Below are 14,725 nucleotides of genomic sequence, written 5' to 3'. Positions count from 1 at the left end.
GCCCCTCGCGGGTCCAAGCCAGTTCTGAGCAGGACAACAGGAATTGGTCCAGGGAAAGCAGAGTCTGCTCCATGTGTTTCTGTGTTCACTCATTTAACAGTGGATGGGGCCAGAGACACATTCAGGGAACTGAAAGCAGCTGAGTGTGGAGCAGGGAATATGAGGCTGAGAAAAATCATGCACTTGGTAAGAGCTCCAGTGTGCTTGCTCGCTGAGATGCACAACTTTCCTCCCCTCGCCCACCCGTTCCCTTTCAAAGAGAACAGAATTTAATTTAGAAGAATCAGGTTTTATTTAGTGATGTGAACATTAAGAATCTGCCTACATGGTTGAGATATTCACAAAGGACTTTACCATTCAAACTCATACATACAGAGGAAGTGTGCTGAATAAAAAATGCTCCTTTACTCATCCGAGCTGCTGTCAGGGACAGCAAAGTGCTTGCCTGTTGCACTGGGGGGGCTTCAGTCTTCGTGAATGTTGAAGAGTTTGGCTACTTCATTGAGATCTTCATGTTGCTCACCGTCTTTAATGATCTGAGGGAGAGAGGAACAGTGGGTCGCCAACTTGCTTTGTGTGCGCCAGGCCAGCTTGCACAATGGGGAGGCCTGGGCCAGCCCCCACATCGCCCTGGGAGCTGTGGGAATAGCCCTGTGTTAACCCCAAATGAGTGTATGCCAACTCCCTGGCCACCCAGCCAAGTCCTAACTAAAAATGAAATGCTCCCGAGCCAAGGCTACACCTTTGTTCTGCTTAGGCATAGTCTGACCCGGGTAGACAACGCACAGCAGGGCACCCGATGACGTCCCGGGCGCGTTTTCTGGCCCACAGGTCCCATCTTCCTCAAGGAGCTCTGGCGGGTACCCACCTTCCTTGCTATTGGCATTCGGTTGAAGATGTTCCACAGCACGATCCCTACCACCACTTTGTCCCTGAGGTAGAAGATGACACCTTTGCCGTAGTCCTCCCCTTGGGCAGGGGCCTGGGGGACTGCAGGACTGCTGGGAGGAACGGCGATTTCTGAGGCCTCAGACTCTGTCTCACTCTCGGAGCGGATACCAGTCCCTGTGGCCAATCCCCAGAACAAACAAAATCAAAATGAGAGTCAGTTATGAACTTAGGAAATTCTAGAAGGCAAGTATCTTTTGACACCTGCTTCAAGCTGCTCCTAGAGGATTTGTTTTTAAGCTCCCGTAGTAAGCACTTAGAAAGTAAAGCCTTCTCCAGCTCCTCTCCACTGGCAAAGCCGACAAAAGCTCTTCCTTGCTGGCTCCAGGGCATGGCGTCAGTCTGACAGAACTTGTCTACCTTACCATTTCATTTTATTTTTTTTAAAGATTTTTATTTATTTATTTGACAGGTAGAGATCACAAGTAGGCAGAGAGGCAGGCAGAGAGAGGGGGAAGCAGGCTCTCTGCTGAGCAGGGAGCCTGATGCGGGGCTCGATCCCAGGACCCTGAGATCATGACCTGAGCCGAAGGCAGAGGCTTAATCCACTGAGCCACCCAGGCGCCCCACCATTTCATTTTAAATGTATGCCGTGGATTATTTCCTGGTATCTGGATTTCTTCAAACTGCAGAAGACTTGCTCTTATCCTCTGAGGAACATTTGAGAGCTGCATGATTCAGTACAGTAGCCACTAGCCACAAACAGCAATTTCAATTAAAATTCGTTAAAAGTTAATGAAAATTTAATCAATTTTAACCAAAATTAAATCAAATGTGAAATTCAGTACTCATTTGCACGAGCCACATTTTAAGTGCTAAAAAGCCACATGCAGCTAGGGACTAAAGTAGTGGACAGAGCAGAAAGGTCCACTGGACAGTGCCGCTAGAGAGGCTCTCTGGCCAAAGCAGGACAGCGCACTTCCATATGGAAAAACAACAGCGGAGGGGTTTCCTCCTGGGGAGGGGGCATGCTGTCCTCTGAACAATTCTGCCCAGGATACAGAGTAGTGCCCCAGAGTTTCTAAGTCCCCAGGTCCCTCTCCTGGATCCGCTTCTCTGGAGAGCGCCAGATGAAGGAGCGGGTGTATGTCATCCACCTGGATTACACAGGAAAAGGACCTACATGTCCGTATAATGTCTTGTTCTCTCCTTCAAGAGCAACCTGTTCTTGAGACGCCTCTGACAAGAGGACATGGAGGCTAAGTAACTTCAGCTGGGGTCATGGAAGGGAGAGAGAACAGGTCTAAGAGTTAATGAAAGAGTCATGTGTGGGAGAGAAGTTCATTCCTTGAGAGATGCCTCCCATCTGAAGAAAACCTGGCAGTAAGACATGACAAATGGAATTACAGGCAGCTGAAGAATTACTCAGCCCAGTTTTTCACTGCCCAGGGTCTGTGGAGAATAACAGGTCCTATACTAAAGTTCTTGGGATTAGTAGAAGGCTAATAATAATAAGGATAATAAAAAATAAATAAAAATCGTAAAAGTTCCAGTTTTCTTCAGTGCACAGGGCTTCCCAGTCCCTCGAGGCAAACTAAACCAGTGTTGCCGAGAGAGCCACTGCCCAGAGGCTAGGAGGAACACCCACCACATCTGAGTCTATGCTCGGACCAGGATACCTGATTTCGCCAGCTCTCAGACCGCCAAAGAGTGAGGACTTCAGGTTGGGTTTAAAGCACAACATGAAAAAAGGCTTTCACTGACAGTTCCCTCTGGTCAATACAGAAACCCCTTGTTCAGGAGAATTTGGACCAGCGCTTCTCAACACTCTTCCCAGAGAATGAGTCGGGCTTCCTTACCTGACTGCTCTGTGGCAGATTTTGGGTTGTCCTGTGCAGTTGCTTTTGCAAACACACCGACTGTGGGCAAACTACTGTCCACAAGACCAATAGCTTCGTAGCCAACGTCGGGACCCAAATCACTCCTAAGGAAGGAGAGAGAAGAGGGTGTTCTGTCAAGAGGATGCAAAGAATGACACGGTGGTACATTTTTTAATTTTTTCCAAGACACCACACTTTGGTTCATGCCAACCAAAGAACTTGGTATGTGCAGCAAGGGAAATGCCAAACTGATCGGTCTGCTTGCCAGGGCATCTGGGGACAATGGTGAGAAAGCATTCCTATCCCAAAGCAGCTTTAATTTTCCCTAAGAAGCCATTATACTTATCACATACCCATACAATGATCTACACTTTCTGAAATTTATCCATGCCTTTACCCCCTGGGGGGTGAAGGGTTCTTCAAATTTACTATTCACTACCTTCTTTCAACTCAACCTAAAACTGCCTTTCTGACGCTTTAAAGGGTACTCCGTATTTACAGAATTCAGAGATCTTTTACATTTTCATCAATGGACAGTATTTCTTCTGAGCCTTCATTTTCAAGGTTTTATTTTAATCTTCTTGGAAACTTTTCCTATCATCATCACACAGTTTTTTACTATGCCAGGAACTTCAAAGAGTATTTGTGGCACAGACACACAATGGTTTTGTAATCACGTGAGGCTACTACTCATGGTTTTGTTTCTGGTGCTCTACCTTTTGGCATCATTAACTAAGTAAGTAAGTAAAATTTAAAGATAGTGGACATACTGTGTTACACTCATTTCAGGTGTATAACTTAGTGATTTGATGGTCTACACACTGTGCAGTGCTCACCACAGGCATAAGCTACCGTCTGTCCCCTTATGATGCTACTTGAGTATCGTGGACTAAATTCCTTATGCTCTGCTTTTTATTCCCATGTTGTCCTTTCTTGACCACAGAAGCTCACTGGACTGGTATCTTCAGGGAACGGTCTACAATGACTTCCTGGATGCTGGTCCGGAGACCTAACTGATAATTATCTAGCTATGGACTCTTTTGTTCCTAACCGCATTATCTTATAGGTATTGACCCTGAAACCCAGCTGTTATGATTCTGCTGCCTGCTCACAAAACTGTGTGTGATTTTCCTAAAATGTATTCTCACCAGCTGAAAATTTTCCCCAACAGAAACTGCTTAGAGGCTTCTGAAACCCTGAAGTTTTTTATGTATCCCATCTTTCAAAGCAATGAGAGGAGAGTGTGCCAAGTAAGGTCAATGCCAGCACTCAGGAATGTCCCTTGTTAACTTTTTGCAATTCAGAGAACTGTCTATAGATGCCTGACTTTGAACTGCTGGTCTTGAGTGGGCTGTCTAAAGTAATCTCTACACCCAACATGGGGCTCAAACTCATGATCCCGAGATCAAGAGTTGCATGTTCCACTCACTGAGCCAGCCGGTTGCCCATGGGCTGTCTTCTCTGACAGCACGTTGGGCTCAGTAGCACCAAGGAACAAATGAAAATACAGCGCCAGCTCTAGCTAAGAGTACACATTTGTACCGCCTACCATAGCTCAAAACCCTAAGCTGATTTTGCCAGAAGTGCTGATGACGCCTCCACTCATTCACCGAGCTTAACTTACAGGTGGGGCCTTTTACCAGAAAGCTGCTTAGGTGTAGAATGCATGGAAACATGATGGAAGTCTTCTCCCCTCTGTATGAAGCTAACTGGCCCACATGGAAACCAAACTGTAACTCTGGTTCCATTACTTCTGTGTTCTAACCAGTTCAGTCCATAAAGCACAGAACTATTACCAGAACATCGACTGATGCCAGTATGGCTTAGCAGCTCCAGTCATATTTTCTCCGGCCAATCTTCCACTCACAACAGCGTGATCATGGTGCTCTACCCGCCTCCTACCCAACTTTATATCGTAGAAGCATGCAGCATCTCCTGCCTTTGAAAACAGACACATTACATGAGCACATGATAAACAAAAACAAAAACAAAGACAGAACATACATTTCAAGGGCTTAAAAAGAGCCCCTGTGCTGTTAACTAATTAGTGTTTTTTTCCCAAAGATTTTATTTATTTATTTGACAGAGAGAGATCACAAGTAGATGGAGAGGCAGGCAGAGAGAGAGAGAGAGGGAAGCATGCTCCCTGCTGAGCAGAGAGCCCGATGCGGGACTCGATCCCAGGACCCTGAGATCATGACCTGAGCCGAAGGCAGCAGCTTAACCCACTGAGCCACCAAGGCACCCCAACTAATTAGTGTTTTCTATTTACAGGCCAGAATCGCACCTACACTTACTGAAAAAAGTTGAGATTCCATTTTTAAAAAACTATTCTATGCTAACCCCCCAAAACAAAAAACTATTCTATGTTTCCACAAAGTGCACTTAAATCTTCTATGCTGTGGCACACACCTATTTCTTCTCTCATTCTGCCCTTAGCAGAGACCAATATTTAATAACCATGATTTGCAAAACATTCTTTCCTATGCACAGAAACCAGTTTGTAGGTGTGAGACCACCTCTCACCTAGAAATCTTTTCCAAGGTAAGATTTTCTTTTGGTCATTCAGTATCTATTCCTTCATTCACCAAATATTTATGGGAACCTTATTTCTGTACAAAGCATTATACTGTCTGGGTGGCTGAGACAAACCTGACCTCCACTTTGCCCACAAAGAGCATATAACCTAGTTGAGGAAGATGCAGCATCGTTCCTCACTAGAGTGCAATGCAGGGTACCACGTGACAGGTACAGATCAAGCAGAGAGAGCCTCTGACTGGAGGTGAACAAGGCCAACTTCACTAAGGATGTGGCACGTGAGTGCTCTAACCCTTTGTGGCTATTCAGACTCCCCCAAGGCAACCTCAAAAATCCAGCAGCATGTGAGCAATGCTGAAATAAACTATGAAATCCACTTGGTGGTCTATTATACAGTCTTTAGGATCTGAAGCAACATGGAAAATACCTTAGAGTGGTAAGTTAAAAAAAAAAAGAATGGTAAGTAAAAAAGAAAAGAACACAAATGTTTACTGTAGTACACTCACCATGACCATCTAGAAAAAAGGGAAAAAAAACCTATTCAGAAGAAAATGAAGGGAGGGAAATACACCAAAATATTGGTGGCTGCTGTAGTGATTTCCCCCCTTTTTTTCCTTCCCCCTTTCTCATTCTTGTCTGTGTCTTCCATATTGAGTGCATATTGCTTTTTTAAAAGATTTATTTTAGAGAGGTGGGGAGGGGGCAGAGAGGGAGAGAGCCTCAAGCAGACTCCCCATAGAGCAGGGAGCTCCATGCGGGGCTCAATCTCATAACCCCGAGATCATGACCTGAGCCAAAATCAAGAGTTGGATGCCCAATGGACTGAGCCACCCAGGTGCACCTACATAGTGCCTTTTTTTTTTTTAAGATTTTGTCTATTTATTTGAGAGAGAGAGATACAGCAAGAGAGGGAACATAAGCAAGGGGGAGTGGGAGAGGGAGAAGCAGACTTCCCAACTGAGCAGGGAGCCCGATGTGGGCCTTGATCCTAGGACCCTGGGATCATGACCTGAGCCGAAGACAGACAATGACCAAGCAACCCAGGTGCTCCTACATGTTGCTTTTATAACAAGTTTTTAAAAATCCAGTACACTCTAGGCACACATGGGTAGCTCAGTCTGTTAAGCATCTGATGCGTGATTTCAGCTCAGTTCATGATCTCAGGGTCCTAAGATTTAGCCCCAAGTCAGGCTCTGCACTCAGCAGCAAGGACTCTGCTTAGGACTCTCTCTCCTCCCTTTGCCCCTTCCCCTGCTCATGCTCTAAAATAAAATAAATCTTAAAAAAAAAACAACCCAGTACACTTTATCTTTTAAAAAAAAAAAAGCTTTAAGGGAAAAAAAAAACCTTCAAAGTTCCTATGTCCTTAGTTGCAGAGTACCTAATCAAACACAATACATTTGTAATGATCTAACAATGGGGAAATTACCTCATGGTTCCTACATACTATAGTCTTGTTTGTGTCATAACAGATTTTTTAAAACAGCTAAAAATAGTGCTCGAGGATAACAAAAACTGAGTTATTTCCCCCTTAGAGAATTTTATAAAACTGCCTCATCCTCCATTCCCTGGGCTCACTTTCGGGCAAAGGGAACAGCAGATCCATCTGAAAGCTGGGCACATGCCCATCAGGGCAATGCCGATGGCGGCTGCCAACCATAGAACGGGAAGAACTCTATTTCTGTAGGCGCACACACTGTTCATTTCCTTTTCCACTAGCTTGTGGCACGAAGCCATACCTGATCTTGTAAATCAAGTAGGGAAGTTTTTGTTCTTCACCCTCAGCCTCCAAACATTCTGCCTCTATCTGGGCAAGGTGCTACTGAGCTTTTGCACACGGCCGGGCAGACTTGCTCACGGGCTGCAGACAAGGAACCATTCCTGCTCGTGCTGTAGCACACTTACCACCCAGATGTTGGAGCGCGCTTGGAGCTCTGCATTTACCCGGAAGCCACCAAAATCTGAGTCTATCTCCAGTCCGCCTGTCTTGGCCAACTCAACGTTGGGTTCCAAGCCCACAGCTGCCACTATGTGGTCAGTTTCTACCTGAGGGGGGAAAAAGAAATAATTCAGCCAATTACCACAGTTTCCATGTATGTCTATGGACATAGCAACTACACATTATTTTACTAGGAATTGGAGCTTTACAAAAAAAAAAAAAATCACCGATTAACTTATATAACTCTGGTAAACAGATTTAAAGGTCTACTTTATAAAATTCCTCCAAACACAAATATACCCCACATTGTCAGAACAGAAATCTGCCACCCTTGAAAGGTCTCAAAAAACCTGTGATACAAAAGGGAGGGGAAAGTGGTTCACAGATGTCTACTCTGGCTCTCATCACTCTTATTTTAATGGAAGGAACAGTTCATTCAGAAAATTATGAGAGTGTTAATGGTGGCTGCCATGAAAACTACTGTTATCGAATGAAGGAGTAATAACAAGGAAAGGGGAGGGGAGAGCTGGAAGGTCTGGCAGCCTTCCCCTCCTTACCTTCCGGCCATCTTTCAACTTGATGAGTAACTTGCCACCGCTGACTCCAACTGATTGCACAATAGCATTGGGAAGCACCTTAACCCCCTCTGTGAAGGCAAACAAGACCTGAGGCTGAGCCTGAGAGCGTCCCACCTTCATGACAAGAAGGGAAGATGACTAAAGGCACCCCTCATCATAAAACCAGTAATCATCAGTACATAGGCAGCCTTGGGGAACCACAAGAATGCACACCCACAGCTCATTTTCAGTACTTCAGGGAATTTTGTCCATCAATTTCAGAACACCTACAGGCACTTGGCTGAGTGGAGAATGGAAATAGTTCACCTGCCAGGTGATATGGCGTATGTCAAGGGGGTTCCCAAAGAAGCCAACTTTGGATTAGGGCTCATTCAAAGGAAAGAGCAATAGCATATGGAAAGTCTCTCTACCTCGTCTGACTTTTTCCATGGTCCAGTTGCTGAGGTATTCAGGGAGGATCTTTCCCATATTTCCTTTCTCAGGGAAGAGCTGAATCACTTCTGTACCCAAAGCTTGAGCTGGGAAGAAGAAACAGAGTAGGTAGAGCAGGAGGCAAAAGCCAATCCTGCGAGGACAGGAAGAGAAGCGATGGAGCAGCAGGTAGCCATTTGTGACACACAGGGCAACGCTGTGATCTAGGCCAGAGCTCCTATTCGTGGGGCACTGGGGCACGAGGGCACTGACGAGGCAAATACAACAGGCGCCAGAACTAAGTGCATTACATGCAGGCAGCAGCTCAGGCTCATGCCTGCGCCTCTGGCCTGTGAACAGGAAGCACCCTCCTGAGAAGATGGCCTGATTTCACACAGCTGAAAACCGCCATTGAGGAAAATGGCTGCCATCAAACATTCAAACCACAATATATAGATCGGTCGAACTGGGAACCATCATATGTCTGAAGAAAGTGTGACTTTTATAGGGAATAAAAATTCAAACATACATACAACTCTGTAGTCTACATTGCCCTTATCCATCCCAATAACTTACTTTCCTTAATATTTTCTTTTTTTTAAAAAAAGATTTTTTGAAAATATTTATCAGAGGGCACCTGGGTGGCTCAGTTGGTTAAGCATCTGCCTTTGGCTCGGGTCATGATCCCGGGGTCCTGGGATTGAGCCCCACATCAGGCTCCCTGCTCAGCAGAGAGTCTGCTTCTCCCTCTCCCTCTGTGTGTGCCCGGACTCTCTCTCAAATAAATGAAATCTTTAAAAAAGTAAAAATAAAAAAATAAAAGATTTATCAATAGGGCTCTCTGCTCAGTGGGGGGCCTGCTTCTCCCTCTCCCACTCTTCCTGTTTGTATTCCCTCTCTTGCTGTGTCTCTCTCTGTCAAATAAATTAATAAAATCTTTTTTTTTTTAAAGATTTTATTTATTTGACAGAAATCACAAGTAGGCAGAGAGGCAGGCAGAGAGAGAGAGAGAAGCAGGCTCCCCGCTGAGCAGAGAGCCCGATGCGGGGCTCGATGCAGGGCTCGATCCCAGGACCCTGAGATCATGACCCGAGCCGAAGGCAGAGGCTTTAACCCACTGAGCCACCCAGGCGCCCCAAAATTAATAAAATCTTTAAGAAAAAGATTTATCAGATGCTTAACTGACTGAGCCACTCAGGCACCCCTAAAGATAAAAATTTTATTTTTAAGTAATCTCTATACTCAATGTGGGCCTCGAACTCACAAACCCCAGAGCAAGAGTCACACACTCTACCAATGGAGCCAGCCAGTCATCCCTTTAATACTTTATTTCTGAGGAGTCCTGGCTTAGAGGCTAGAGGAAGGGAAAGAAAGCATTGCTGTTCAGTTGCTCAGATGATAGCTTTTTGGTCACTAAGGGATTCCTCACAAGAACTAAGCTCAGTGCTTAGCTTTTCACCACATACATCTTTTCTTTTTTTAAAAGCAAACTCTACCCCCATCGTGGGGCCTGAACTCACATCCCCGAGATCAAGAGTTGCATGCTCTACCGACTAAGGCTGCCAGGCACCCCTTACCACATAAATCTTTTTTTTTTTTTTGATAGACAGAGGTCACAAGTAGGCAGAGAGGCAGGCAGAGAGAGAGAGAGAGAGAGAGAGAGAGAGAAGCAGGCTCCCTGCTGAGCAGAGAGCCCGATGTGGGGTTCGATCCCAGGACCCTGGGATCACGACCCGAGCCGAAGGCAGAGGCTTTAACCCACTGAGCCACCCAGGCGCCCCTTACCACATAAATCTTAATCAAACTCTTTCTACTGATCCTGGTAAATGCAACCTTGGAATTTGTTAGAGCCCCAGAAAGAACAGGATATAAAACCAGAGAAAGAAAAATCGACGTCACAGCCCAGCACTCACCCTTTCTGCCAAGAGCGCAGGCCAGTTCGCTCCCAAGGAAGCCCCCACCGATTATCGTAATTGACTTGACTTCCCGGGAAATCTTCTCTAAGGTTCTGAAGTCTCCAATCTGCAGGATCACACCAGTTTAGTACACTGATTTCCCAAAGGGACATAATAACAAGAAATATTTTCTGCTAGATCTTTGACATGTAATTTGCACATAAAATCTCCTTGTATGAAGTGGCTCAATTACAGCCTCTGTTACTGACATAAATTTCTCTCTCCACTGGAACATTCCTTCTAGCATCAGTGGTTCTCGATCAGGGGCAGTTTTGCCCCCTCTCCCTCAGGGGACATCTGGCAATTACTGGAGACATTTCGGGTTGCCACAGCTGGGGGCAAGGACGTGCTCCTTGCAGGTAATGGGCAGAGGCAGGGATGCTACTAAATGCCCTATTTGCACAGGCCAATCAATCCCTCACAAGGAACAATCACCCAGCCCAAAATGTTGATGGCGCCAAAGGCTGATAAACCTTATTCGATTAAGAATTGAAAAGATGATACCAGTATTCTCAAATACCTGTAAGAGTGCCCGGAAAATTTCCGCAGGGGTCAAGAGTAAAACACAGCCTTAAGAAACAAAGCTCCCTCTTCCTTTTTCACTTAGGTACTCAAGAGTTTTCTCCTCAAAGGCTCTGCAGTAGCATTTGCAATGCAAAATGCCAAGAGGCTATAAGGAGTTCCAATGACTCAAAAGCATCAGGAAAAAAAATACAGAAGGACAATTGGAAGGAACTACGGCAAGCAATCAAAAACACTAGATGTATTTTTTGCCTAGGAGCTGAAAACCCTCCAGTGAGGTATTTAAGGTGCAGAGAGAGGAAGTGACTTGCTCAAGGTCAGAGATCAAGTCTCCCATAAATAGAACTCCCATCTCCCAATTCCTGGGTGCTTACTTGGGGACCACTGATTATGCTACCTCTTCAAAAACCAAAACAATGAAAGCACTAAACAGACAATTACCTTTCTGAAAAGCGTGGTTCTACTCTTCACCTCTGCTCCAGCTCTGTCAATGGCAGACAAACTTCTTGGAGTGCCTCCTGGAAATAGGAGGAGGAAAATCCTTTTAGCCCAACAAGTGGGAAGCTAGTCCCAACACCCCCCCCCCCTCCGAAGGTGGCACTGTGGCCCCCTCAGCACGCACAGGGCCCAGAGGCTTTGTGTCCTTTCACCTGGCTTCTCAGCAGGCTTCTGTCAATTTCCCTGGAGAAGCCATTAGTGAGCCTCTCTACAAAGGGCCCGCCCTCCCCAGAGATGGCTACAAGGCTCTGTTTTTGCTTCCCTAAATCCTTCTAGGGGCATCACCAGAAAGCACGCTATGTTCCTTTAAGCGACTGCTTCAGTCTCCTCTCTTGATTTCCGATTGGAACTGGCAAAGAAGCCATGAGGCTGTATCCCTTCCAGGGTGCAGGGCAGAGAGCAGAGGGCAAGGGCTAAGCGGGGAGAGAAAAAGGCCATATTCTTCAATACCCATCCGTGCCCTTACCCAAAGGGGCAGCAAGGATACTCCAGAAGGGCTGCTGATCAGAGGCCTGTCATTAGCTAGGCTTTGCACCAAGAGAAGACACCCACTTCAGAGAGACTGGGTTTTATTTTTCTTAAGGTTAAGTAATGCCTTCTGTACTAAAATTCAAATGAACTATACCAGGGAAGAAATCCACCTCGAGAAATATTCACCTGTTGCAATCAGGCACTTTTCATAGGTTATCTGAGAGCCATCGTTAAGTTTCACCATGTTGCCTCTCACGTCAAGCTGTACTACCTGGGACACACACAGACAGATGAGTTAGCTTTAAACGTCTTTTCATCGAGACATAATTCACTATACACTTACCACATTAAAGTGTACAAATCAGCGGTTTTCAGTATATTCGAAAGGTTGTGCAACCATCCCCACTATAATTACAGATAATTTCCATTACCCCACAACGGAACCCTGTACCTTCAGTCATCAGCCCAGTGAGAAGAATTCGTTCTTGACCTAGGGAGATCCTTAAGAAACCATTTCTAAGTAACCACTGGCACCACAGTCTCTGGTACCCAGCCTCTCCAAGTGGTCATAGCTTCTTAGGCAGCCAACATTAAAACAAATCCCTGCAGTCCCCCAAAGTCCCTGTCCAATTTGTGGAAATGGAGAACAGAGACAGACTTTTCTGCTTGGTTTTTCTGGAAACCTTACTTTTTTGTTAACAATGCTCCTGCATCTTCAACATTTTTACAGGATATTTAGTCTACCTTCTACCCTTCGCTAGAGCTTAGCTCTCCTGTCAAGGACAGCTCACATGTAGAGACTGCTCATTCACCCACACTCCTCCCCCAGCACACCCAGGGGTAGGGGTGCTGACTCCTGCGGCTTCTGGATTCGTGTGCCCTCACACCCCTCTGAGAAGCACCCACCTACATGCTACCAGTCACCGCTATGCAGCCGCCTCCCGGTCACTCCTCAGTCACTGAAGACGTTGGAAGCTGGCTCCTCCTCTTCCTCCGAGCCACATCCGGGATCCCATCCCTTAAAGCTCTATTTCTACCTTGAATTTCCCATTTTGGGGGTCACAATTTTCCATTCTTCCAGCTTTTTTTCCAGTCCCGCTGTCACCCATCCTTGCTTTTGATTTTCTCTGCTTACCCAGTGGGCTGTTCCATTCCAATCAACCTGGGCCCATGCTAGACCACCCAAACTGTTCTCCTGCTACCGCCTCTAATTTCCTCACACGCTCCTCTTTCTTATGGTGAGGAGCTTGAGATCTGGAGTTAGAGAGACTAGAGATCCAGTCTCTGCTCTCCTCTCTCCTGGCTGCGAGACCATTAGTTCAAGACATACTTATTAAACACCTACCACATCAGGGACTGTGCTAAGTGTTGGGGACATGATGGTGAGAAAAACAGATACCTTCCCTGTCTCCAGAGTCTAGTAGCCAAGGCAGACCATTTAACATATACAATCAAGAGGGAGAAATGCTCTGATAAGGGCAGTACGGGTAACTCTACAAACATGTGACAGGGCCCTCCACTGAGCTTTCTGGAGGCAATGACATGAACTGACTGGATGGGTGAGTAGCTTCTTTAGCCTCTGGTTTGTCCTTGGGTAAGCTATCTCTTCAACCCAACCCCACTAACTCAACCATCACACTGTTCTCTCAAATAACCAACCACCTGGTACCCTAGTTTATTGCAAGAACAAGTGAAGCTATTAGATGTGATCTTCCTCGGCTTCCCACCTCCCAACCTCTGGAAGAAAAACTTTACTTCCTTCCTTCCAGGTTCTGGGATGAGGTATCCTTTCTGTGCCTGAACCCCATTCCCTTCCTTTCTTGCCCAGAACCATCTCCTGGTAGTTACCTCTCATCCCCCGCTTCTCTGCTGACATCTGAGGACTTCGCTTTTGGTCTGTCCTGTCCTCAGAGTCCCACTTCTGACTCTACATCCTCCTCGAGCTCCTACCAATTGGTGTCTCCCTTTTCTCATTTAAACTTTTTGAAGGAGTCCTTTATCCTCTTTTCTGACTTCACGATGACATCTGAGTCACCAAGTCTATATGGCTCATTGTACAGTTTTTTTTTTCCCTGCCACACCCGTTTGCTACAAGAAGGAGGATGTGATCATTCTTGAAACTCTCTCCAACCTCGCTCAGCCCCTGTCCTGGGCTTTCTCTTCAACTTCTTTCCTAGTTCCTCTGTGGTCTCGTCTTCAGCCTCCCTCCTAAAAGTTGGGTTCCCCAGGGTTCCATCCTTGTCCCACTCCCCTCTGACTGCAAAGTTCTCCACAGATGGCCTCACCCACTCTCATGGTTTTAACTCCTACACATTCCCGGATCTCTGAGCCCAGATCCCTCCTCTAAGCATCACAGTCAACTATCCAACTCACAGGCCATCTCCACAAATATATTCCATTTCACACTTAACAGTCCAAAACTAAGTTTTCTTTCCCCCTTAAATGAGGTCTTCGTCTTCTAACTTCTCTCTCAGCTGGGGCTATACCACCACCTACTATACAAGCCGGAAATCAGAAAGGCATCATTGCCTCCTCCCTCTCCCTCATGTTCCACCTTCAATCTATCACCAAGCCTCATCGAGGCTGCCTTCTAAGCATGTCTCTGGTCTGTCTCCCACTCTGTCACCTATCAGGAAACTACACAATGGTGTTATTAAGAGCTTGGGCTCTGGAGTCAGAATTCTGGAGTCAGACAGATTTGGGCTCAAAATCTTTCTCCCCGACATATTAGCTATATAATCATAGGCAAGTTAGTTGACCATTTTTTTTTTTAAAGTAAGCTCCAGGCCCTGCATGGACCCCAGTGTGGGGCCTGAACTCACAACCCTGAGATCACAACCAGGGCTGAGATCAAGAGTCTAACACTAAACTGACTGAACCACCCAGGTGGCCCACAGTTACCTCTTTTTATTCTCAATTTCTTTCTCTATAAAATGACAATAATTATAGTACCTACCTGATAAGATTATTATGAGAAAATGAGATAATATCTGTAAAGCATTTTAAAATTATGTTTACTGCTACTGCTACATCATCAGCGCCATC

At 45.8% G+C, this 14,725-nt stretch overlaps 1 protein-coding gene across 1 annotated transcript in view; it reads right to left on the bottom strand.

Annotated features, from left to right (window-relative positions):
* Window positions 1-273: 273 nt before the first annotated feature.
* The window catches only part of AIFM1 (apoptosis inducing factor mitochondria associated 1), a 33,072-nt gene continuing 18,620 nt past the window's right edge, over window positions 274-14,725 (bottom strand). The window contains exons 7-16 of the mRNA XM_047715926.1: window positions 11,867-11,951; window positions 11,153-11,229; window positions 10,148-10,256; window positions 8,234-8,341; window positions 7,803-7,891; window positions 7,212-7,352; window positions 4,565-4,707; window positions 2,748-2,872; window positions 869-1,065; window positions 274-536 (exon numbers count right to left, since the gene is read on the bottom strand). Coding sequence (XP_047571882.1) covers window positions 465-536; window positions 869-1,065; window positions 2,748-2,872; window positions 4,565-4,707; window positions 7,212-7,352; window positions 7,803-7,891; window positions 8,234-8,341; window positions 10,148-10,256; window positions 11,153-11,229; window positions 11,867-11,951 — 1,146 coding nt within the window. The 3' untranslated portion in view covers window positions 274-464. The remainder of the gene's footprint in view (window positions 537-868; window positions 1,066-2,747; window positions 2,873-4,564; window positions 4,708-7,211; window positions 7,353-7,802; window positions 7,892-8,233; window positions 8,342-10,147; window positions 10,257-11,152; window positions 11,230-11,866; window positions 11,952-14,725) is intronic.

This window comes from Lutra lutra, chromosome X (genome assembly GCF_902655055.1).
Source record: "Lutra lutra chromosome X, mLutLut1.2, whole genome shotgun sequence".
NCBI classification, from domain to species: Eukaryota; Metazoa; Chordata; class Mammalia; order Carnivora; family Mustelidae; genus Lutra; species Lutra lutra.
The sequence above is the reverse complement of the archived record's forward strand: the minus strand, read 5'-3'. Positions and strand labels throughout refer to the sequence as shown.